Source organism: Dreissena polymorpha, chromosome 10, assembly GCF_020536995.1.
Source record: "Dreissena polymorpha isolate Duluth1 chromosome 10, UMN_Dpol_1.0, whole genome shotgun sequence".
In the NCBI taxonomy this organism is placed as follows: Eukaryota; Metazoa; Mollusca; class Bivalvia; order Myida; family Dreissenidae; genus Dreissena; species Dreissena polymorpha.
In genome coordinates, this window is record NC_068364.1 from 31,362,278 (window position 1) to 31,389,562 (window position 27,285).

Sequence of the window (27,285 nt, forward strand, 5' to 3'; positions counted from 1 at the left end):
ACGTTAACCATTAAATTATAAAAACATGGCTAATTTCAAAGTTACACGCACATAGATTTGATAATTCTTGGAAAACTTATTGCTGTCCAAATTCAGCGCAAAGTATTAACTACTATTAAATCATTACCCGGTAAAAATTGTCAGCATGCAATATTCTGGTTGAAAAAAAAACTTTTTCGTGGACATGTTAGCTTATTGATTTTCGTATTTTGTTTAAAAAACAGAGGAATTTGCCTTCATCATTTTCTGATGTGTTTGTGTTAAATGCATTGATCGGTCGCTAGGCAGACGACATACCCACCATGCCATGGGTTAACACAGTACATTAAATCTAAGTTTTAAACATACCAAACAATCTAGCAAATATAAGACATTTTGAGGGCCTACTCTGAATCGAGGTTGTTATTTTGATTAAAAATTGAGTCTGGTTACGGGAAAATAATGTTTCAAGCATGTGTGTTAAGTGTCTTCCCAAATTACCCTGTGCAGTCCCCAAAGGTTACTCAGTGATTACTATTTTGGACAAAACTGGAGTTTCGCTCCGAAGAGACTTCCTTTGAACAAAAAAAAATCATAAAAACCTAATGTGTCATCCCTTATTTGCATGCATGCTTATCTGGAACGACACTTAACGCACATGTAGTTGTTCAAAACGTGTATTGCAGACATCCATGCAATTGTGCACCTGATTTTGTAATGCGAAAGTGGGCAGAAAAACTTCTTATACAGCAATCTCTCCAATAAGGCGCTGTTTGACTATTGCACAATTAAGGTTATAAAACTGCTTGTAATACATGGCTAAGTATTTGGATCAAACATTTAACAATCAACACAAAGTTGATATTCTCAGGAATAAGTTGACCCTGATGAGTCCTTGATATTTGGATCGACGACGTATTTCATGAGGGTCTGGCAGATGTAGGCGTGGTCTCCCAAGGAAGCTCTGGGGAATAGAAAATAAATACCGTATGTGGGGAATATAACTAGCATGAAGAGAATTAAAAAAAAATGTGGGGAATAGAAAATAAACACCTGGGGAATAGGAACAAACATGTGGGGAATATAAAATTATTGTGTGGGGAATATAAAATAAACATATGGGGAATATAAAACAAACATGTGGGGAATAGAACATTAACACCTAGGGAATAGACAATAAATATGTGGTGAATACAAACAAAGAAGTGGGAAATATTAAATAAACATGTGGGGAATACTAAATAAACATGTGTGGAATAAACGTGAACATGTGAGGAATAGAAGAAATCATGTGAAGGGAATTTAGAATACACATGTGAGGAAAATAGTAATATACGAATTAAGAATTGATAAATAAAGGCATGCTGGATTAGATAAAAAAAATCTGAATAAATACTATGTTCTAATATTGGGTTTCATGGAAATAGCTTCTCACCTAAGAATTTTACAAAAATGTTTTCTTAACTCAAAAGAACATCAGTTAAGCCCCCGTACCATCCTTGTCCAGCATCCCGACGCGGGCGCCGTCGTCAATGAGCGTCTGCACGACGTCGGTGTGTCCCATCTCGCAGACTCCGAACAGCGGTGTGTTCTTCATGAAGTCCGTTGCGTCGATCTGCGCGCCGTGGTACAGCAGGATCTTTACTGAGGAGGCGTGATCTGAGAGTGCCGCAGCATGCAGTGCTGTGAACCGAAATTAGTGTAAACATATTTATTTAAGCTCAAATACATCGACAGTTAGGCTTATTTTAATGCCTAAAGATTCCTGGGTAGAATCGGTTCTTGATATATTTGGGAGAGAGCTAAAGAATACCCCCACACTTGGAATCAAACCGTGACATTCCTGTAGCAAGGAAGACACCATACTCACAAGGCCCCAGTGACATAAACCATAATTGGCCTTTTCTTGTCCTATCATCCAAGATTTGTAGCTGTATTTCCACTCTGTGGTTTAGCAGGATCTTAACTGAGGAGGCATGACTTCAGAGCGTGGCGTGCAGGGCTGTGAAACATAATTGAATTATCGTTATCATATGATTCACTGTCCAGGAAGACTGGGCTTAATGCATGTGTAATCTGCACAGTCTAATCAGAGACACTCTCGGCCTTTACTAAATTTTCGATAAAAAGAGAAATCATGTTAACATAAGCGAAAAGTGCCCTACATGATAAGCCTGTGTGGACTGCACTGGTAAGTCTCGGATGACACTTAACGCTCATGCATTAAGCCCAATTTGGTTGAGCAGGATTTTCACGGAGGACGCGTGTCCTGAGAGCGCTGCAATATGCAGGCAAGTTACTAATCTAAGATGATAATGATTATGAAGACAATAAAAAGGAAGAGGAGGAGATGGAGGAGGAGGAGGAGGATTGGTTGGTGATGTGGTGATGAACAGTTACTAGATTTATGATATCCATTTTTACATGGATGTTATCAAAATGTAAGGACACTTCGTTTTGGTTATTCCCTTAAAACTTTTCAATTAAATTTTGTTTGAAAAGTTTTCCTTTAATATTTGGTGTTTAACATGATATGGTGGTACATTACTAAGTGCAAACCTAGTGTTTACTTATTTTTCATATGTAAATAGTGAAAGTTTTCATTGGTTCTGATATACACTCAGACAGTACCAAATCAGTGTCACGCAGATTAAAAACCTAGATAATAAACATCGTTTTAACACAAACATCACAAAGGCTCTATATCAGCTATATATCTCAGGTCCGTGGCCCTCTTTACATTTCGTACATTGCCAATCATGAAAACTATAAGCGTTATATGTTATATTATATGAATATAAAACCAAACTAGCAATTCCATCTGACAAAGTGGCATAAGAGGTGATATATTTCAGTCATAACAAAGACAGTTTAAGTAATTTTCAAGTTTTTATTTATTTAATTATTTTTTCTGAATAGTACATTCATCAAAGCTGTTAGGAGGCATAACTGTGCATTCGAGTGGTCTTATGTTAAAAATGCTTCCTGCTGATACTCATCAAGTTGAAAATTGTTTATTTGCTTAAACACCAATTACTATGAAAATACCTCTTCAATGACGTTTTACAATAAGCTGAAAATGAAACAAGTTAAACAATATATAAATAATAAACCAATGATAAACCTGGTAAAAGAGATAAAATCGGGTCAGTTAAAACATTGAACCATATACGGTATGTCGATTAAAAAATATATCGGCTCAAGAGTCATAAACCCAATGACTTCTAAATATACAGGATTTGACTACATAACGCCTCACACAGTAAGTACCCAACGAGTTATAAACCCAGCTGCGAACCACTAGATGAGGACCAGTGAGCTAAAAGCCCGACTGGTGACTACTGCGACTGGTATACTTATACTACTAAGTAAGACGGTGTAAAATAATACAATCAGGGCCAGTTTAAAATATATAAGCGGGCATAACATGAACAGTGCAACAACGACTCCTCAAATATGAGTTCATCCACGCAAGCGCGATACCATAATGGGCATGAAGCACGTCAACCAAAATGTCGTGGTCCACATTTTTTTGTTCACTAAACCCTTTACCACTTAGATACGTTTTTTGACGCCTTTGTAGTCCCTTAAAAGGTTAAATTTAATTAATACTTATCTTACATGATTCATACTTGAAAGGCTTCATCTCCATCCCTTAGATACTGATGAGCAGCAAACAGCATACAACCTGCACAGGCTGCGAGTTACTCGAAGGTTGTTCTGGTTATATGATGTTTGCACATAGCCATTCTCACTTTGCTCCTGAGTGGGAAAGGTTTAAACCAACTATTATAGTAGCTTTATTGATTAAAAACACCTTGAGTGTTGATGCTTCCTTTTTATCCTCAAATTAACTAACTGCAAACTGATGGTGTTATCACATGCTTTTATCTTACCCTACAGTTCACGTGACAGAGAGTATTATTACTTCGGCTACTGGGCTTTGAACCTTTAAACAAACTTCAGTTTTTATCTTTGTTTGATGGTGGTTGTAATAGGTGCTACTTTTTATCGGACTTTGGACCAACGCTAGATGGGCGTGATTTGTTCAGTTTTTTAATTAAGCCGAAGTGTATAATAACAGGTAAAAGTATCTAAAGCTACTGTGGTTGTAATACCATTCCGTAAAATGGCAACCTGTTCGCAATCCATTATTCACAAGGGATCTGACATCGTCCAAGACTTCTTGTGCTCGAGCTGTGAAGACAAGAAACTGGATAATACATCTGATTTCTACTGTGAATCATGCTTGAAGTTTTACTGTGGGAATTGTATTAACCTACACAGCCTGTTGTTTACAAATCATGCCACATTTGGAAGGAAACACATGAAGAAATGGCCAGTGACCAAGAAGGTGGAAGATTTTCTTCTGAAATGTGATGTCCATAAAGATGAAAACCTGAAAATGTTTTGTAATGAACACAGTGAGCTGTGCTACACAACTTGTGCATTCCTTAATCACAGGTATACTTTTGATAAACTTTATTTATTAAAAACAAAACATTTAAGAAAAGAATGTAGGGTTTTCAAACTTCTTTGCAAGGAAGAAGTAGAATTATTAGTAAAGCAAGATTCAATTTTATAATATCAACGAAAGATATTTTGTTATTTCAATAAACAATTAACATGTTCATATACAATAGTAATAAATATAATACTACAGGTCTAAGCTTCCTTTGTAAGTGGGTTATTGATTTTACACCCAGTAACGTGTATGTTGAAATGAATTTTTAGATTTAGATTTATCTTAATGAATATTTGTGTATTTATCATGTTTACGTTTGGCTGAACTCTTATATAAGAAATATCTAATTCTGATTGTACCAAAGTTTTTTTAGATTCCCATGACAAAAGCTTTCAAAAAAAATGTATTTTATATCATTTCAAGTGTGTCTTTCCTCTTTTCTTTCAGACTCTGCCAAAAAGTAACTCTTATATCTGACAAAGCAAAAACACAGTCCACAGACCTTCAGAAACTGTCAGTTTCTATCCAAAATATTCTGGAAAAAATGAAGAAACTTCAAGACAACCAAGAGGCTAGCCTTCAGTATATGCAAAGTTCATTTCATGAGCAGTTACAAACGATACATGAAACTCGCAGCGAAATAAATGCAGCCTTAGACATGATTGAACAGAAGACACTGAATAAAATGAAAAATACTCTGACCAAACTGCAAGCCTCTTGCAAAGATGATGCTGACAAATGCATCAGGCTTCAGGATGAATTGAAACAACTTCGAGAGGCCATAGAGGACATACGTGATAAATGCAAGCTAGAACTATCCTTTATAGCTAACAGGATATGCGAGGACAAAATACAGAAGTCTGAAACCTTCCTGAAGAAGAACTCTCTTCAGGTTAAAGTTTCAATGACATTCCAGCCTAACAATAAAATTGTACAGTACTTGTCCAAACTGTCTGGTCTTGGGAGTTTTGAACATAGTACCCAGACATTTATGGCACAAGAGAATCCAAACAAGGTGTTCACTGTGCTGGGGAAGTCTGTACATAATGTAAGCACATCAAGTGATTCAAAGGAATGCCATATCGGTGCCATCTGTGTTCTCCCAGAAGGAAAGGTCCTTGTTTTAGACGATGATAATAAGAAAATCAAGCTTCTTGACCAGCAGTACCAGGTGTTGAGTCACTGTGGTGTGACTGCCTTATTAAGGGATATGTGTCAGATCACACCCAGGGAGGTGGCTGTGACTGTGGATGATCTACATAACACACATGAGGTCCAGTTCATCACAGTCAAGAACAGGAAGCTGGTCACAGGAAGGAAGCTTCAGTTACCACATGAATGTAGAGGTATTGCCTTCCACCAGGGAGACCTTTATATTACTTCTGGTTCTGCACTGTACAAGTACACGCTGAGTGGAAAACTTGTCAGCAAGATGTATGAGGATACATCATGGAGTTGTACAGGTAAGACTCAGAGTGGATTAATCTATATATGCTGAATAATATTTTTAATAAATAGATGTATTATGTTCCATCAGTTTATTATTTTAGTTGCAGTTACGAATACAAGTTAATATTTTGTTGATTTAGATATTCCCTGTATGCCATGTCTATAAATGTATGTGAATTAACTTAATTTAATGATATTAAATTTCATGGATAAGTTAAACTTGGGGAATTATTCGATATTAAAAATTGTGGGGTTTCAATGTCTGACATATAAGACTTTGGGAATAAAAACTGAGTTTAACATTTTATTTTGTAACCAAACGGAAACTACAAAAAATTGTTGAATCGTACAGGTTTCACAGTTGACACTGCATTCCTTCTTTTTACTATTTGTAACCTGTGTTGTTGTTGTTTTTTGTAATTTAAATTTTAAATAAAAGGTGTGAACTTATAATTTTAACAATTGACTGTTTAACTGATTATGAAACTGAATGCAATGTTTCAATTTCAATAACAACCACATATATAGTTATTCTTTTGTATGATTGTCATGTAAAATATTTCAATGTTTGTCATCAAAAGTTTTATCATGTTTGGTAAATCTATTATTACTGCATGTAGTCACACCAACTGACACATGTGCATATTGCATATTATTATTTCCTTCCATGCTTTGATGAAAGACTTTAAATCTTCAAACACAAACACAAGTCACATACAAACAAGCCAACATAAACAGAAAACAAAACACTGGAACACAACTCAAATAATAATAATTAGTATATAGTATCTGTCCTTTACCAGTATTAATAAAGTTTCAATAAAAATTGCCATAAACTACTATACATGATATTCAATATGTTGATGCTACACTGTTTTGCAGTATGGAAGTGTGCTGTGAGTCCCACAGGGGACAAGTTGTACATCACAAACAACTCCCATGAAAAGCTCCTCACCCTGGCCAGGGATGGCTCAGTCCTGGCCACCTTCACTGACCCTGCACTACGAGCCCCACGTGGTGTACACGTTACACCTGCAGGCCAGGTGCTGGTATGTGGAGGCTCGTCCCACACTATCCTACAAGTGGACAGTGAGGGCAGAAGGAAGCTGGCTACAATTGCTAAACAGGAGGATGGAGTGGTGCTCCCAAAGTCAGTCTGCTACAACAGACACACTGCCTCCATCATTGTGGGATTTTATTTCGACAACAGTATCATGGTATTCAAAGTGGAATAACCTAATTTTCCATGTATTTGATTCATGATTCAGATGATTTAAATTGCCATCATAATATGTTGTTTTGCATAAGAGCATTGTGTTATGATACTACAACAATGTAAGTATTATTACAGATATATATATTTTGTAAACAAATAATGTCAGTATTTCAAAGAATAGTTTATGTGAATATCAGATGGGTTGTATAATGCATCATACTTTTACATCTATTACGAGTGTTTTTATATTTCTCTATGACTTAACAAGTTGACATGAACTGCTCTAAAAATACAAAAACAATTTTAGTTCAGAATATAATGTTTGTTATTTAGATAACATAAAATCACACTAGATCTATCTATGTATAGGCAGTCATTCTTATATCAGATACATTATACATTAGAAGATTGAAGACTTGACATGTGTTCAATGCTTGGTTCTGAAGTATGGAGAATAGTTTTGTTTTGAGAACGTTTTCTGCCAGTTGGCCCGAATAACTAATGTTAATTCAGCAATGGCTAATATGAAATAAAGCGTTAAAGCATTGCGTTTTGCATTAATGTAAACCAAGTGTACAGGTACAAACTATTTAATAAAGTGTAGACATGTAAAGCAGCTACAGCTGTTTGACATCTAACTGTCAGAATCAATATATTTTGTGTGTGCATCTTGATATTTGCCAAAGCATTTATACTTGCAGGCTGCGTTTTCATTAATAACAATAACTTTTATTTTGTATGCTGTGCACTAGTAAATATTATAGCATGTTGTTGCTCCTCAAAGTTTCCTATACTGATATACTCACAAAAGCTCATTCAAATCGATTAATAATTGACATTCAACCATTTTATAATAATAATTTTTGAATGAGCCAGCACTCCACCTGCACATCATCGGTAAATCTTTGTAAATTCATTCCAGTAAGCAGGTTACCAAGATCAGTGCTCGGTCAGCGTGTCAGGAAATCGATCTGTCAATGTTATTTCATATGCTTCGTCAAGAAATATTTTTCAAAACAAGTTTAATTATCATGCATGTAGAGCAGAAAATGTATTTAAAACATAAAGCATAAAAAGTATTTTTGTGTCACAGTGTTAGCTTTCCCAGTGTTAAAGGTAGTTTTCCCCAAACAAATAGCATTCATGTTAGTTATTTTCATTAAAATAGTATATTAGATATTATATGTTGTGTGCATGAAATCTTTATATATTTGCTGTTTGTTTTCATCTTATTTGCTTAAGTACATTAACTTAAATTTATTATGAAAATAGTTTGATTTTTGAGGCCTTTTCTTATTAACAAAACTGGTTGCTAAGATGTGTTAACTCTGGATTTTTTGGTAACCAAAAAATATCAAGCACAAACTTTGTGTTCAATACCTGTTTCATAATTTGTAAAAACAGTTCATAATGACAATATAAAATCGTTTTTACATGCATGTTCTTGTACACTACTATTTTATGGACATCAATGAGTAAAAATATTACTAAATGTATTGAATGATGTGAATATAAACTATAATTATGTTTATTTTTCTATACTCTTTTATATGAATGAAATGCACCGCCTTTTGTAAACCAGTGGGCAGAGTTTAAACTTTGTAGGCGCATGTGACAGTAATTTGTTTTTCCCAATAGGGAAAAGTACCTGTGCCATACTAATTGGAAAAAAATTAGCATGAAACAAAAAACTTAAATTGGGAAAAATCGTGTTGTGAAATCTTCAGATAGGGAATTGTTGGTGTTTTTAATTGCTTGGTATAAATTGCACAAACCGGTTGAAATATTCATTTACATGCATTTTGTCTTGAAGTGTCCAGTTTAAGTGCTCATTTTATTTGTTCACTTGCATATAATGGACTTCTGGAACAATATTGATGAATTTTTCTTTGGGGAATTTTTCAGACGCCTTTTTAGCTTTTCCTCAATTGAGAAAGTACCTTTTACAGGTACTTTATAAAGGAGGAAAAAATGGCTGCATGTGACATCACTCGTTAACTCATACTTTCCATACTGGAATTTACGCACATGAGCAAAAAAACTGAAATTGGAAACAATTCGTGCCGAGCCTGATATATTACTAAACGATCAGGCAGTAGTTTGTTGTTCTGTATATCATACCTCTACGTCCCACATTAATAAAAAATTGTGCAAAAAATAATTACGACCCTGCATTTTTGCGGGAATGTATATGATTTTTGACATTTGATGTGTTAATAATGACGTCAGGAGTACTTGCGCCTAATATTTGTAAAATATTTTGTTGATGTTTATGTTGCTTTTGTGTATAAAATATATAACATCTTGGTATCAAATTGTTTGTTGTGTTTAATATGATTCTATTTTACTAAAAAGTATGACTTTATAGTTCATTCCGAGTTAAAACGACCATGTTTGTCTTCCATGAAAAAATACATCACGAAAAATTGATAAGATTCTACATGATGTTAGAACTAGACGTATTACAGATCCGTGAAAATGCTGTCAAATTACCCTTAAAACATGGTTACAATACATATCATTATGTTTTTCTAAGGCTTTATTTCTTGATTAACAAAATGTCTACAACTTGTGTTCTATAACGTCATTAAATTATATGTGTGCTTTCGCTCGATCACAGACTTGACATTTCAGCCGTGTGCTCGATAAATATATATCATCGAATTGCCCAGAATGCTGTCAAATAACAAAAAATTTCCATTAAATACAAAAAAATAACCAGAATATATACAGTTATGTTGGTTTAAACATATTTATTCAAGAATGTGTTTTCAACATAATTTAAACGCATCTTAAGTTTATAGGATTGGAACGATAGCTAGGCTAATAGGGTTCCTTTCCTCAGTAGTATATTTACAGACATAGTGGCGGTATTTGCATTTTAAACATAAAACATTTTAATAATCATTCGGGTTCAAACAAGTTTGTGAGTATGATTGAAATCAAAGTTGTTACCAAATGTTAAAACAATGTAGCAAGAAAAAAAATATATTGCTGGTGAACATATAATCAAAGAACTTGTTTGTAAAAACAAATGTTGAAACATAGAAAACCGATAGTTATACAACTCTGAACCTTCCTGAGCCTTCGATGAAATTATGGACGGCATCAAATATTGCATAATTATCTCTGATGGAAAGATTATCATCTCCATACAGTAATGTGCGGAGTTATATACCCGTGTATTATTCTATAGTTCTTATTTAAGTTAATCTTGTAGCTTCATATAATGGACAGATCACAGTGAGTAGTGTCCTCTTTTTTTTCTGCATTGACAAAGTGGCGATGGAACCTGATTTCTATCAAATAAGTGTTTATTAAGAGCATTTCAGTTAGTTCTTAGACGTGTTTGCAGCACTCGCTGTATTCGCTTACCATAATAGAACAATGTATTACTACGAGATTTGTTAAGATCCAATGCCTTTTTAAAATCAGATATGTTATCAACAAGTTTTGCTTCGTCTGGAAGAGAATTCCAAGCAGCAATTGTTGTGGGCATTGTGAAGCCAATGTGCTAAAAGCTTGAAATAGCTGTCACTATTTGTGAGTGTATGAGCATGCGTTCATTAATTTTTTATTTTTTTTCCAAACTGGTCACAGTGTAAAAACAGCTTGCTGCATGTAAGACCCTTTTTATAAGGTCAAGGTTATACTTCAAGGTCAAAGGTTGATTTTAAGCACTATACAGCCTGTCCATGCTGCATATTCATCATTTAATTTAAAAATAATCACAAATGTTAACCTTGTGCAGATTGCATGTCAGCTGAAAGACCTGTCTCCCAGGCTCAATTGTCAAGGTCACGCTGACAAGGTCAAATGTCCTATATGGCACTATGCTGCTTGACTGGACTGTCACTTCATCATGCAATTTTAAAATAATTAATGTACAAAAAATGTTCTTCATATGGAGAATGTATATCATGTTCAAGAACTGAGCCCTTGCAAAAAAGTCAAGGTCAAAATTAGAGGTAAAAGATCAAACATGTGCAAGGTGCAGCTTAGAACATTTTTTGCAACGGAAAATTCAACGAATAATATTACAGTCTTGTTATCCCCCGCCATACGAGGAGGGATTTTGTTTTGGCGTTGTCCGTCCGTCCGTCTTTAAGCCCGGCACTTTTGTGTCCGGAGCCATATCTTGGAAGTGCTTTGGCGGATTTCATTGAAACTCGGTATGAGTATATATATATATATATATATATATATATATATATATGGATAAAAGGATGATGCACGCCAAATGGCATTGCGGAGTTATGGTCTTGTATCTTGAAAAAAAAATGATTTAAATATAGGCTTTATCTCCATTAACACATGATCCAGAGCTTTGAAACTTGCCATAATTGTTCTCGATCATTTTTGATAATTTGATGAATTATTCATTATTAAGTCATTCCTTTACTATGCATCAAGGGATTCTGTAATAACTGTCCACAATTGTTCTCCATTATCTAGCTGAGTGTCAAATATAAGATCCAGGTTGCTAGGGTCAAGGTTGAAAGGTGGCATTGGCTAAGTTGAGTAACTAAAGAAAAAGGAGATACAAGAAATAAATATATGTATATAATAAATATACTTATAATTTATAATATAAATATTTTGTTTAACAATTTTTATTTAAAAAAATTCACAAAACATGCTTCTCTCTCCTTATTTATACATTTTCGTACAAGTTATAACTAACAAATAAAGTGTGTTTATTTATATTTTATTTATCACATTTAATGTTATGAAATAACATCAAATATCAATGAGTATTAAATCAATTAAATGATTTTTAAGTCAAGACTAAGTTTGAGATTGAGGCTGGTTAAAAAAATATATATATCAATGTCAGTACAAGTTACTGATTTTTAAAGTGTTCCTAATTCCTAAAGCCCAGATTTAATGTGTAAATGATATGTCCAAACAGTCAGCTGATATTGTCTTATCATCTTTTCATTGGTTGGCAGGTCTGGAACGATCTCGTGACTCCAAACAGGGATGGACTCCACTGCTTGTGGTCCCGTGTTCAAATGAAGACCCTGCCCCAGTCCTGAGGATATGTTACAAGCTGACAGGGGCAGACAACTGCAATCGATTGTCAGAGAGAGCAGACACATCCCTTATATGATATGGGACTAAGCTTAAACATTGTCACATTGAGAAATGAAAACGTTGGAGAGATAAACTTTGTGTTTCATGTAACCAATGTTAAATTGGATCAAAACTAAAAGCCCTTCTATTTGCAATATGTATTTAATTCACACAGTTACATGTATTTACTATTATTTTACAAATGAGCCTTGTTCTGGGAAAACAGGGTTTAATGCATGTGTGTAGAGTATTATCCCAGATTAGCAAGTGAAGTCAAAACAGGATAATCAGGAATGACACTTTCCGCTTAAACTGGGTTTTTGTTAAGGAAAGACTACCTTTGCAGACAGCACAGGCTAATCTGGGACAACACTTAACGCATATGCATAAAGCCCCGTTTTCGCAGAGTGCGGCTCCAATATAATGCTTATTACTCTAAAAACAAAATCTGTAATTTATTTAAACAAGAGGGCCATGAGCGCCCTGAATCGCTCACCTGACTAACCTTGCTACATCAACTTAAAATCTATCAGAACCATATACAATCCCACGAAAGGTTTCATTAATTAATACATTCTGACATAAAGTCATTAAGACGTGATGAAAACTCTTACCTCTTTCATCTACACAAGGTTTTACTAGAATTGGCCCGTTGACCTTATTTTTGACCCCAGATGACCCATATACGATACAAAATCAGATATTATCAAGATAAACATTCTGACCATACTTCATTAAGATCAGATGAAGACTTTACCTCTATTGTCTACACAAGGTTTTTCTATGATTTGATCTAGTGACCTTGTTTTTTACCACAGATGACCCAAATACAATATCAACCCAGATTTCATCAAGATAAATATTCTGGACAAATTTAATTAAGTTTGGATGAAAACTGTGACCTCTACTGTCTACAAAAGTAGTTTTTTTTAATTTGACCTAGTGACCTAGTTTTTGAACCTAGATGACCCAAATTCAATCCCAACACAGATTTTAACAAGACAAACATTCTGACATTATTTAATTAAGATCTGATGAAAACTGTGACCTCTATTGTCTACACAAGGGTTTTCTATGATTTGCCCTAGTGACCTAGTTTCTGACCCCAGATGACCCAAATACAATCCAAATCCAGATTTTATCAAGATAAACATTCTGACCAAATTTAATAAAGATTGGATGAAAACTGTGACCTCTATTGCCTACACAAGGTTTTTCTTTTATTTGACCTAGTGACCTAGTTTTTAACCCAACATGACCCAAATACAATCCCAACCCAGATTTTATCAAGATAAATATTCTGATCAAATTTTATAAAGATTGGATGAAAACTGTGACCTCTATTGTCTACACAAGTTCATCAAGATAAACATTCTGACCAAATTTTATAAAGATTGGATGAAAACTGCGACCTCTATTGTCTACACAAGGTTTTCCTATTATTTGACCTAGTGACCTAGTTTTTCATCTAGTGACCTAGTTTTTGACCCCAGTTGACCCAAATACAATCCCAACCAGATTTCATCAAGATCAACATTCTGACTGAATTTCATAAAGATTGGATGAAAACTGTGACCTCTACTGTCTACACAAACAAATTGTTGACGGTTTTGCTATTATTTGACCTAGTGACCTAGTTTTTGACCCCTGATGACCCAAATACAATCCCAACCCAGATTTCATCAAGATAAACATTCTGACTGAATTTCATAAAGATTGTATTAAAACTGCGACCTCTATTGTCTACACAAGGTTTTTCTATTATTTGACCTAGTTTTTTACTTAGTGACCTATTTTTTGACCCCCAGATGACCCGAATACAATCCCAACCCAGATTTCATCCAGATAAACATTCTGACCAAATTTCATAAAGATTGGATGAAAACTGTGATCTCTACTGTCTACACAAATTGTTAACGGACACACGCACACACGCACAACGGACGCCGGACATCACACGGTCACATAAGCTCACCATGTCAATTCGTGACAGGTGAGCTAATAATAACATACAGCAATATGCTGTCAAAGGTTTTGCATAGTACATGGCATTTTAAAGATGCTGAATCTGTAAATTAATAGCCTTGTTTTGCAAATGCACCCATAGCTTACTTATCAAAAAAGATTCAGGGACGGTTTTCACAATGCAATACTCAAATGAGCCTCATTCTGGGAAAACTGGGCTTAATGCATGCATGTTGTATTGTACTGGCGGCCATGTTTTTTAACAGACTGGAACCATTCTTTAACTCATCCAAGGTATCATTAGAACAAATGTTCTGACCAAGTTCCATGAAGATTTGACTACAAATGTGACTTAAAGAGTGTTAACAATGTGACTTAAAGAGTGTTAACAAGTTTTTACTTGAGCCATATAAGGAAAAATGCCCCGCCCCCTGGTTGCCATGTTAACAACCAACCAGAACCATTTTTGAACTTGCCAAAGATATTATAGGGACGAATCTACTGAACAAGTTTCACAAAGATCAAACAATAAATAAGCCTCTTTAGTGTTAACAAGGTTTTACCACAGACATATAAAGCTATATTAGGAAAAATGCTCCGTCCCCTGGTGGCCATGTTTTTCAAGCAACCGGAACTTTTTTCAAACTGGTCCAAGATATCATTAGGCCAATCTTCTGACCAAGTTTTAGATGATAGGACAATAAATTGTGGCCTCTAGAGTGCTAACAAGGTTTTACAAAAGCCATATAAGGAAAAATTGATTTCAAATACTCTTTAATCATTTATGTTCCCCCACATTAAATTTTGTTGTTTTTTAATTACTTTTATTGACACGTAAGTTTGTAGATTTCTGATTTCGGAAAAAAAGAGGACTTTGCGATTGTCATTTGCTAATGAGTTTGTGTTAAATTTATAGTGACACATCATGTGCCTGTGAAATAATAATTATTATCTCGTGTAAAATGTTTATTAGAATAACAATAATTATAAAATATGTGTCACATTGTTACGTAAATGATTAGTAACTGTGTGTAAACTGTATGTATATAAATTTGCTTAGCGTTCATGTGGCCATTCAACATCTTAAATCATAAGCAAACCCACTGTGCCCAAAGGTTTTGCTGCTTAACTGACCTGTGTACGAAGGTATTGAAGGGAAATCTAAAGTAATATATTTAATAATTACTGGTTTTATGTAACTTCTTTTTTACATATTCTTGTACAGCCTGGACTTCAATCATAAGCCCCCTTTGCTTCAAATTATTTTTTCACTTTCTCCTTAATGGGGCTGTCCATAAAGTATGTCACAGCCCAGTAGGGTGGAGGGGGACTGTAAGAAAGTGTGACAGTTTGTGACATGGGGGAATGGGGGTTCAGGCCATGTGTGACGTCACACTTAAGAAATATTTATTTATTAATTTTTTATTATTTTTAGAATAATCAAATAGCTTTAAAAATAATTTCAAAAATTTGGTGAAATGTTTGAATTTAAATTTATGTCAAAATAGCTTAACATGCGTATGTACAGACTGTGTTGTTCATGATTCCACTTGCTAGGGGCGCTAGTTTATGCTGTTGCAAAGCCTTGTTTTATTTATTGCCTTGCTTCCGTCATGCTGTTATTTCTATGTTTTGCCCTGCATAACTATGTCACTGATCAAGACATATTGAATTTATTTTTTACATATAATAGTAGTTTTTTTTTTAGAAAATTTTGAGGATTTAGATGTAATATTTATATTTATATGTAGGTTGCCGTGGCGTAGTGGATATGTTGTCTGCCGTGCGACCAGGAGGTCAGGGCTTCAACCCCCACCGTAGGAACATTCTTTAGATCTCCCCCATAAACATCAAGAACTGGTTCAAGTCACATGAAATGGACTCAAGAGCGTTTCAAATAAGCCTTAGGCTTTTTACGCAATCGACCTAAAACAAATGGGTTTTAACCAATATTTATATTATAGAATCATTATTGTTATAAAGTTGCACTTATCTATTTATTATCCTGTGTTAAAAGATTGCATCATTTGAAGATATCTAAAACTTGACCTCATCTACTGTAAAGGAAAAAAACATTTAAATTTCAATAAGGTGTTAATACAAAATAATGTTGTTGGAAAGAGTGACATACTTTGGGGGGGGGGGGGGGGGGGTAAATTTTCCAACAAGTTATAACAAACAAAAAGTGTCTTTATTCATATTTTATCTGTCAAAATGTAATGTTATGAAATATATTAGATAACATTGACCCAAATATTTTGAGATACAAATGATATTTAAGTTAAGACCAAGATTGAGGGCCAGTATTAGAAAGGAAAAATCCTAAGTTGTACTTTAGTGAAACTTGGAATCAATTTATAATTTATTCAAATGTTTTCTGCTTAGCAAAAGATAAAATAGTACGATTTAAGTCATATTTACTTTTTCACAATCTTTAAAAGTAACAAGAGCACCGCATAACAGGTGCCATGCTCGGCTGCGAAAGCTTGTCAGAATTTTTTTTTTAGAGGTCACAGTGACCATTGACCTTTGACCTAGAGACCCAAAAATAACGCGACGCGGACGTCAAACGGCGGACGACGAGCTGGCTATGACAATACCTCGGGTTTTCTCCGAAAAAAGCCGAGCTAAAAATGACCTTAATGCAAAATAGCCAGAGTTAAAAAATAAATTAATTCAGTTTTTACATAGGAGCTTTTTGTATCAGCGTAAAAAAGCATATACACATGCACACACAATATTTACAAACAAGAAAGGTTCAAAAGCCAACTAAAAATCTGTATATATCACAGACAGTTACAGACCAAACTTATGAAAAATTCTAATTGTGACAAAACACACAAGTTCAAAAATATCTTAAGAAGGATCAATAAATTTTAGAAACAATTAAATAAAGATGACAGATGACTTAATAGAATAGAACATCAATGCACTGCAGAGCTGGATATATACTGCGGAACATTATTAATGTTGGATTTTTATCAACAGAACTGATTCAAGGGTTCCGTGCACAAAATAATTTTGGTCAGGCTGTATTTTGACAGTTGATCTATCTTTATATTAAGTACTGAAAGAAAATGAAGTGTGTGTGTAAAATCTCTAGTCTGCAATAAAAGCTATCAATTGACATCACAGAATTTATCAGGCAGTCGTGCAATTAAATACTATTACATTATAACATATTTATATAATAAACTTGAACATGTGAGTGTAATCGCAATCTAAAGCATACCGCAATAAAAATAATATTTTACACTAAATTCAATAATTATAATGATCATATAACTTGTTTCAAAATAAATAATCCAAAACAAGTAAATGCAATATATATGATTTTAAATTGATATATAGCTCGTATGAGCACATATTAGCACAACAAACTTAATTTCATAGCAAATATATCAATGTTTTCCGACTTGTTAATATACAAACGTGCATTTGTTCCTTGCTCTTGCTATGCAGAATACATATGTACGATATCATATACATTTGAACAGTGAAGTTAGAAGTATATGTGTTTATTTCATGAATGACTGAATTAATATATCCAAACCAAATTTAAAGATAAGAATGTACATTATTCTCAATTAATATTCATATTCAATTTATTTTCACAAAAACCTTTGGTCAGTCATTAACACCTCACATTTGTGAAATAAAAAAAAGAAAACAAACAAAAAATCAAATTTAAAACATGTGCTGATACTTCATATACATTTTTTTTTCAATTAATCAACAACACTTTCGGAAAACTTAACCTTGACAACAAAATTCTCCTCTATGACAGCCAACATTTAAAAAAATGTTTATAAAATATATCCAATACAAAACAATGCAAAGTCAGTAATTCACAGTAAGTCATGTCTCAACCAATATTCAAAAATGTTCATAAAACATTTCCAATACAATACAAAGTCAGTAATTCACATAGTCATATCTCAAAGTTTTCCTGCTCTGCTTGTCGAGGACCCATTACGCTTGGGCAGAGCAATAAATCGAGGCCGAGCCGTGATGTTGAACTCTCCCTCCAGTGCCTCGGACAAGATGTTCAAAATCGTGTTCTCCAATACGCTCTCCACACTGTTCCCGAACTCTGGCAGTCTGCAAATAGGAACATATTAACTCTGGCAGTCTGCAAATAGGAACATATTAACTCTGGCAGTCTGCAAATAGGAACATATACTCTGGCAGTCTGCAAATAGGAACATATAACTCTGGCAGTCTGCAAATAGGAACATATTAACTCTGGCAGTCTGCAAATAGGAACATATACTCTGGCAGTCTGCAAAAAGGACCATATAACTCTGGCAGTCTGCAAATAGGGACGTATTATGAGAATGATGAATTCCAGTGTTGCCTTAAGTAGGGGATTTTACTCTTTACTGCTCAGATACAAATAGGAACGTGTTATGAGAATGATGAATTCCAGTGTTGGGTTACGTAGGGGAATTAACCCATAACAGCTCAGATACAAATAGGAATGAATTATGAGAATGATGAATTTCAGTGTTGGGTTACGTAGGGGAATCAACCCTTAACAGCTCAGAATCAAATAGGAATGAATTATGAGTATCAAGAATTCCAGTGTTGGGTTACGTAGCGGAATCAACCCTTTACAGCTCAGATACAAATAGGAACGTGTTATGAGAATGATGAATTCCAGTGTTGGGTTACGTAGGGGAATTAACCCTTAACAGCTCAGATACAAATAGGAACGTAATATAAGTATCAAGAATTCCAGTGTTGGGTTACGTAGGGGAATCAACCCTTTACAGCTCAGATACCAATAGGAATGAATTATGAGTATCAAGAATTCCAGTGTTTGGTTACGTAGGGGAATTAACCCTTTACGGCTCAGATACAAATAGGAACAAATAATGTGTATCAAGAATTCACGAGTTGGGTTAAGTAGGGAAATTAACCCTTTACCGGTCAGATACCCATTTTGAACCTTCGTAGTTCCCTAAAAAGTCAACTTAAAAACCTTTCTTAAAGGGGCCTTTTCACAGATTTTGGCATATTTTGAAGTTTGTCATTAAATGCTTTATATTGATAAATGTAAACATTGGATCTTAAAAGCTCCAGTAAAAAATCAAGAATAAAACTAAAAAAAGAAAATAAAAGTAGCCGGTACCAGGGCTCGAACCAGTGATCCCCGGAGTCCTGGAGTTAGTCTGAAGTAAAAACGCATTAGCCCTCTCGGCTATTCCGCCGAGTATACACGTTTAAAGTATTTTATACCTTATATAAGCAATCTTCGTAGTTTCGTAAATTTAAACGACAACAACAGAACTCTCCAAATTAGTCAATCGTTTCGCCTTGCAACGCTTTATAATGTTTAGGTTTTCAAATCGTCAAAAGATACATATAATGGCTATATTGGACTATGGTAAATGTTCAGTAATAGTGTTTCCTCACAAATATCATAACTAAAACGAAAATTTGCGAATCTGAAACAACTTTTTTCAATTTTGTCAATTTACCAAACCATGAAAAGATCCCTTTAATAGATCAAAGTTTTCAAGGCTTCATTACCAACCCTTAGATATTGATGAGTAGCAAACAGTATAAAACCCTAACAGCCTGTTGTAGCTTTATGTTGGGTGCATATAACCATTTTCACTATGCATCTGAGCGGGAAAGGGTCAAAATGACACAAACAAGGCTATAGAAAAAATCTTCAGTTAAATTGTTCTCAAGCAAGCTTTCAGATCCAATCCAATCCAATGTTTTGTGATTAAAAAATAATACCTCATTACAGTAACAATTTTTGCACAATTTACTTTCTTAAGGGGTTTTGATGTAAAACAGACCTTAACACAAACAATATGGGGACTTTCTTTAGTCAAGTGTTTCAAATGATTTTGAGGAATTTCTGTACATTTTCCCTATTTAGCTTGATGAATCTGTGCCGTGTAAACTTGTCAAAGGTCTGTTTTGTTTCTATGCATTATTCAACATGTATGCATCATTACATGTGTTGCTTTTAAATATGACATCCGGCTCTATTTACAAACAATGTGAAGAGGCCATGTTTTTTGTTGCTTAGTAACCAAGAACGATTACATTCTTTCTTACCTAAATTCAACTTTTATATGGAGTGTCTATAAACTTTAAGTTGAAAGTTTGTTCAGTCTTCATTATTTCTTCAGTGAAATGAGTTCATGTTATGAACAGCTTATAGTATATTATTTAAAGCACTGTGTTAAATCTTAAAAAGAAACATACATGTAACTTCAACATATTTCAATAACACAACTGCATTACTGCACATACAATCAAATATATGCAGTAACAAATAACATAACTTTTTTTTAACTTAAATGTAAAAACTAACACAATCTGTACAGCTTACTTATTCAGAATGAGCCTGTAAATTATTCCAAAAAGTATTATTATTATTATTATACAATAGAACATCAACAATAAATATGATTTAACAATTTATGTAAAAAGTTTGTTTAAGACAGGTATAAATAACATCCAAAATTTATAAAAACATAATTATATATATGTAATAAAATGCTTCCATTCTCCACAAAACATTAAAACTTAAAACTGAATTACTATTTTTCATGTCTAATTTAATTCCCATAAACATTTATGAAAGGCACTGCAATACAACAAATTTGTTAGTATCCGAGTTAAGAGAATTGCCCAACCATCAAATAAAACCTACTTTTTTATTTCCTTTTCTCCCTAATTTAAGAAAATAAAACCCACTTTTTAATTTCAAGTTTTCCCTTCAACCATCTTATAAAACCTATTTAAGTTCCTGTTTCTCTTTCAACCATCTAATAAAACATACTTTTTCATTTCTTGTTTTCCCTTCAACCATCTTATAAAACCTACTTTTCCATTTCCTGTTTTTCCTTCAACAATGTTGAGAATTGAGATACCATCTAATCAAACCTACTTTTACATTTCCAGTTTCCGATTCAGCCATCTAATAAAGCCTTCTTTTCCCTTTCCTGTTTTCCTTTCAACAATGTTGAGAATTGCGTAACCATCTTATAAAACCTACTTTTTCATTTCCTGTTTTCCCTTCAACCTCTCTTCTTCCTGTTTAACCTTCAGTATCTCATCCTTTGTGTAGCGTGGCGTACTCGTCTTGGAGGCCTTAGTGTCCGGAGTGCTCACCTAAAATATTCAAAGAAGATATTTTACCTTAATTGAAAAAAATTACGGTATTTAAGAACTTTTCTTTTTTGTCATTCGCGGTTGACAGTTCTTTCAACCCTTTACCACTTAGAAATGTATTTTGATGCATTTGTGGTCCCTTAAAAACTGTAATTAAATTGAAGATCTTTCTTACTAGATTCAAGTTTTAAAGGATTCATTTCCAACCCTTAGACACTGATGAGCAGCAAACAGCATAAAACCTGAACAGACTGCGAATCACTCGCAGGCTGTTCAGGTTTTATGCTGGTTGCAAAATCCATATTCACTTTGCTTCTGAGTGGGAAGGGTTAACTCTCAATAGGTGTTACAAAAAACTCTTTTGCTTAGAAGTTATGTCCTTTAAATGAACAAGAAACCGTCGGAGATGGGTGATGCTCCCCAAAGGTTTTTTTTTGTCACAATATTGCACTATATATTCAGATAAAAGGAAACGTCTTGAGGGGCATAACTTTGGACAAAATAATACGATGGATGGTTTAGCAACTTAAAAATTTCAAAGGGCCATTACTCTGTGAAAAATCATCCGACAAGAACCCGCTGATAATATGCACATCTCCTCTTGGTAGTGAAGCTTCCCATAAAGTTTCATTGAATTCCAGTCATTAGTTGCTGAGAAATAGCCAGGACAAGAATTGCACTATATGTACAGTTAATGGAAAATTTTACGGGGCCATAACTCTGTGAAAAATCATCCGACCAGAACCGGCTGATAATATGCACATCTCCTCTTGGTAGTGAAGCTTCCCATAAAGTTAATTGAATTCCGGTCATTAATTGCTGAGAAATAGCCCGGAAAAAAATCGTGCACAGACAGACAAACACACGGACAGACGAAGCGGCGACTATATGCTCCCCCAAAAATTTGTTGGAGAGCATCAAAAAGGAACTGTTGCACCCTCAATCCTTGATTGACATGGACAGGTGAATCTACTTTACAATTTATTTGATTGTTTGCATCTTAGATTCACTTGTGTATGCCTTCCTGGTCACTAAGACTCCAAAGGTCTTTAATAAAAGGATTCCAATGGTGAAAAATAAATTATAATGGTAAAAGGTTTAGGATGTAGAGCCCAGACTCATTCATGTTTTGTTAAAGCAACATAATGTTTTGTCAGTAAATGATTTTTTTTTCTCAAAACGTCTCATCATATTTTATTGTTACACAATAAGACATAAATGCATGCATTTGTAGTCCCTTAGGAAGTTGAATTTAATTAAAGACCTTTCTTATTAGATTCAAATTATAAAGACTTCATTTTCAACCCTAAGATACTGATGAACAGCAAACAGCATAAAACCTGAACAGACTGCCAGTTACTCGCAGGCTGTTCTGGCTTTATGCTGTTTGCACATAGCCATTTACACTTTGCTTCTGAGTGTGAAAGGGTTAAATCTCTGTTTCCAATGCAGTCAAAATGTCCTTACCTTGCTTCTGTCCGCGGACTTCAGAGATGACTTGCTACTCTTACGCTGTTTTTTCGTGGACGCAGAGGAAACCTTACTGGAAGGGGGTGATGGCGGGCTAGGACGTGTCCCAGGCCGACCCACAGGCGAGCTGGGTGGGGTAGGGCTCTGACGGGGCTCTATTTTGTCTGCCCTGGCCCCAATCTGGGCAAAGTAAGGCACTGGGTCCTTCATCACCTTGACAACGCTGTCATGGAACGCCGAGTCATCCAGCAAGCCCCTGCATACATAATTTCAAAAAAATAAGTTTGATAAACATTTTATCTTCTGTATTAAAGAGAATTTCCAAAATTAAGTTCCGTTAACGTTTAAGTTTCTGAATAAAAAAGTTGGTGAAGCCTTAGCGTATAAACTTGACATATTTGGGAAAAAAACTGTTTGGCCCCTGACTTGCAGTCAAGTCTTAAATGTGCACCATTGATGAAATTTCTTTAAACAATGCTTGCATCTGTTACTTTGACCTTGAACTTTTGATATTTCACCAACTGAATTTTAACCTTCTTCAATGAAAACTGCATGATAACCATTTGGCTGATCTTCTGCTGATCAGCCAGACAAAGATAATACCCACCTGAGAACATTAGCCATCACTCCTGATATCAGATCTGCTTCCGACTGTTTGCAGTCGATAATCTCTGTCTTTTTGTTCTCGACTGGTGCATCTTTCTTTTCTTCGTTTGCACTGAGGCACCTGCAAGCAAATCATGTGTAAAAAAGACCTTCACAAGGAAAGCCTGCTGAACTTTTCTGTTTGAGTAACTAGCGTTAAACAAATATTAATTATTGATACAGAGACTAAGAGAGCCAATTTCAATTCAAAAATGTGTGTTACAGGTTGAACATATTTTCATAAATTTAAAAACAGGTTTATATAAATTAAGTTTCTCTTAAAACCTGCTCTTGATTTATTGCCCCTAATCATTTTAGATGTGTTTAAGCACGTGCATTTTACTGAAAATGTCTTATACTAATAATTTCCTGACCTACTCTCACACTATTAGAGCACTGTTTGTAGCAGAATATCTCACACTTATTTGGTTCCTTTGTCAGAAAAATTAAGTTAACTACACTTCACAAAAACATCAGTTTTAATTTATAAGTTCAATTAAATATAATGTTTAATTTTATAAGTTTACTTTATAATTATAATTATATTTAATTTATAAAGTTACACATCATTGAAGAATATAAAATAACTTATGAACAACTAGCACTTAGTGGATAATGGTTCACACTCAACAATCATGAAAAATAACTCAATTACCGATCAACATAATATTTGCGGTACTCATCTGGGAAGTTTGCCTGGAAGGCTCGAATGTCGTGGGTGCGAGCTGTAAGACCGAGGTGAAGTAAGAAGGGCGTGGGAGGTTCTGGTTTCTCCCACAATTCATTGGCCTTCTTGTGGCGTCGCTCACATTCATTTTTCTCCTCGTCAGGCGAGAGCTTGCTTATTGGCGGCAGCGTCTAAATGAGAAGATGACTAAAAATGTTGAAACTACAGCTTTGACATAAACATAACTAATATCCCTGCATCACTTAGGCAGCTATTGTCTGGGTATGACAACTTTTGTTTCAATTGAATCGCTTGAGAAATGTGGACATAATTCACTCCACAAACTTATGCTAACAAAATGGCCAACTGCTTGACTTATACATATACATACTCTGGCCCTCCTGTGATATAAAGCAATAAAAGGACCCGTATTCACAAAGCAATTCTTATACTCAATTGTAAAAAAAACACATGTCTTAAAACTGAAAAGTTCTTATAGTATATTCAAAATCAGCACGATATGGATTTTAGCTTCTTTAAATAGACAACTCTTTGTTTGGAACCAGTTTATTATGACATAGGCAACAGGAAACGCACTAGAAAGTGTCTCATAATGCCTTAGAAAGTGACTTAGCTCAAATATGAGATTAAACAAAAGGTTTTCAATGGACTGGGATGGGAATGAGAAGGGGCCCAATAAACAAAAGGCCGCTAAAATTTGTGGATGGTCCCTAGATTTTCTCGAAAAAACTCATGTGTACAAAACTATTTAAAAAACGAAGGTGGGCAAACGTGGTCATAAAGTTAGTTGATTTCCATGCATTGGTAAGACTATGCATAAAACATATTACAATTATAAAAAGATTGTGTGCATTTAATAGAATTTGTAATAAAATTACCTTATATTTAGCAAAGTCTGTTTCGCTCATCCTCAACGCATCGTCAGCTGTCTTCTGCTTCTGTGGCTCCAAGTCCTGAATGAAACAAAGAATACCGTACTTAACCATGTATTACATGCAGTGTTCACCTTTTACAGTACCCGGTATCTGGATTTATCTAGATTGCAAAACAGGTCTGAGAAACAATTTAAAATTGGGTACTGTACTTTACCATGTATTACACCTAGTATTATACCTCAAAATCTTAAATTAAACAAGAGCTGTCACCATAGGATGACATATGCCCCCTATAAACGCTTTGATAGAAGTTATGAGCATTTTTTAAAACCTTAACATAGATTTTGAAACCTAAACGTGGACCCTAAGTTCAATGTCAAGGTCACAGTGGTCAAAATTGTTGTGCGTATGGAAAGGCCTTTTCCATATACACATGCACACCAAATATGAAGATAATATCTCAAGGGACATAGAAGTTATGAGCATTTTTCGAAACCTCAACACAGATTTTGAAACCTAAACGCAGACCCTTACTTCAAGGTCAAGGTCACAGGGGTCAAAGTTTGTGTGCACATGGAAAGGCCTTGTCCATATACACATGCATACCAAATATGATGTTATATCTCAAGGGACATAGAAGTTATGAGCATTTTTCGAAACCTAAATGCAGATTTTGAAACCTTAACGCAGACCCTTACTTCAAGGTCAAGGTCACAGGGGTCAAAATTGTTGTGCGTATGGAAAGGCCTTGTCAATATACACATGCATACCAAATATGAAGGTTATATCTCAAGGGACATAGAAGTTATGAGCATTTTTCGAAACCTAAACGCAGATTTTGAAACCTTAACGCAGATCCTTACTTCAAGGTCAAGGTCACAGGGGTCAAATTTTCGTGCATATGGAAAGGCCTTGTCCATATAGACATGCATACCAAATATGAAGGTTATATCTCAAGGGACAAATATAGAAGTTATGAGCATTTTTCGAAACCTAAACGCAGATTTTGAAACCTAAACGCAGACCCTTACTTCAAGGTCAAGGTCACAGGGGTCAAAGTTTGTGTGCACATGGAAAGGCCTTGTCCATATACACATGCATACCAAATATGATGTTATATCTCAAGGGACATAGAAGTTATGAGCATTTTTCGAAACCTAAACGCAAAGTGTGACGGAAGGACAGACGGACGGACAGTCTGATCACTATATGCCCTCCTTCGGGGGCATAAAAATTGGTATGCATTATAAATTGATACAGGGCTATTATGACTGCTAATTTGTGAAAAAAAAAGAAAAAACTTTACACGCGCATTTTGAAAAGGCATTTATTTTAATAGTCAAGTTATAAATAATAATTGTAAATATTTGAAAAAATGCATGTTGTTTTTAATGGTTTCAAAAATTTGTTTAGACTTAAAGATCATTTGAGTTTCGATTAATTGCACTACAGATGCTGATTAATTCATTATACAAATCATCAGCCGAAGCTTAAAACCCTTACCAGACTAAACAATAACTGAGCAAATTTTAAACACATCCAAACTGGATTCATTGGAATCTTATAATGAATGCTTGCACAAATGGACACTAAGGATCAAGGGTTCAATTAAACTTTCTAATAAATTGAGCTTAAAAATGTAAGTCCTGAGGACTTCTTTTATAAAAACTGTAAAAATGTATGATTATTTAAGACATGTTTATGTCTCACAATTTTGAAAAATTCAGATAAATTATTTATTTAAGAAAATATAATAAAAAATGTTATCTTTAAATTACCATTATCTGTGGAAATTTCAGACTGTGACGTGAATTGTTATAAATTACTCTTGAAATTACCGTTATCTCTGGGCTGCCAATGCGTTTATCAGCATCAAGATCGTTTTCTGTGATCGTGAACTCATATTTCTGTCGTAAGCGTTCCGCCTCCCATTCTGCAAGCCTGTTCTTGTAGTCATTGTACTCAACTTGGTCTGTCACCTATGAACGTAGAAAAACAAGCTATTAGGAACCAAACAAATGAACAATATTAAACCTTTACCACTTACATACGTATTTTGGAGCATTTGTAGTCCCTTAAAAAGTTACATTTAATTCAATACCTTTCTTACTTAATTCAAGTTTTAAAGGCTTCATTTCCAACCTTACAATACTGATGAGCAGCAAACAGCATAAAACCTGAACAGACTGCGAGTTACTCACAAGCTGTTCTGGTTTCATGCTGGTTACAAAAGCCATTTCTTTGCTTCTAATGGGGGAAAGGGTTAATAAGGTAAACAAAGAGCAGTGTAGTCAGACCTTTGATTGTACCTTGTACA

At 34.5% G+C, this 27,285-nt stretch overlaps 2 protein-coding genes across 2 annotated transcripts in view; one reads left to right on the plus strand and one right to left on the minus strand.

Annotated features, from left to right (window-relative positions):
• The first annotated feature begins 3,874 nt into the window (after nt 1-3,874).
• LOC127848232 (uncharacterized) lies at nt 3,875-8,022 on the plus strand. Its single transcript, XM_052380567.1, has 3 exons — nt 3,875-4,443; nt 4,892-5,907; nt 6,776-8,022. Exons 1-3 carry the CDS (start codon nt 4,109-4,111, stop codon nt 7,126-7,128), a joined length of 1,704 nt encoding a protein of 567 aa, XP_052236527.1. The 5' UTR covers nt 3,875-4,108; the 3' UTR covers nt 7,129-8,022.
• An 8,417-nt stretch (nt 8,023-16,439) lies between these two features.
• Nucleotides 16,440-27,285, minus strand: part of LOC127848350 (cilia- and flagella-associated protein 65-like) — a 47,684-nt gene continuing 36,838 nt past the window's right edge. Inside the window, exons 33-39 of the mRNA XM_052380771.1 lie at nt 26,807-26,947; nt 24,972-25,046; nt 24,061-24,263; nt 23,368-23,487; nt 22,758-23,016; nt 21,175-21,290; nt 16,440-18,251 (exon numbers count right to left, since the gene is read on the minus strand). Of these exons, the coding sequence (XP_052236731.1) occupies nt 18,089-18,251; nt 21,175-21,290; nt 22,758-23,016; nt 23,368-23,487; nt 24,061-24,263; nt 24,972-25,046; nt 26,807-26,947 (1,077 nt within the window). The 3' untranslated portion in view covers nt 16,440-18,088. The remainder of the gene's footprint in view (nt 18,252-21,174; nt 21,291-22,757; nt 23,017-23,367; nt 23,488-24,060; nt 24,264-24,971; nt 25,047-26,806; nt 26,948-27,285) is intronic.

What these genes read in the sequence shown, in the direction of transcription:
- LOC127848232 (XM_052380567.1), top strand. Translation starts at nt 4,109, where the DNA reads ATGGCAACCTGTTCGCAATCCATTATTCACAAGGGATCTGACATCGTC. An exon ending in TGTGCATTCCTTAATCACAG is followed by an intron (nt 4,444 to 4,891) that starts GTATACTTTTGA and finishes CTTTTCTTTCAG; the next exon opens with ACTCTGCCAAAAAGTAACTC. An exon ending in TACATCATGGAGTTGTACAG is followed by an intron (nt 5,908 to 6,775) that starts GTAAGACTCAGA and finishes ACTGTTTTGCAG; the next exon opens with TATGGAAGTGTGCTGTGAGT.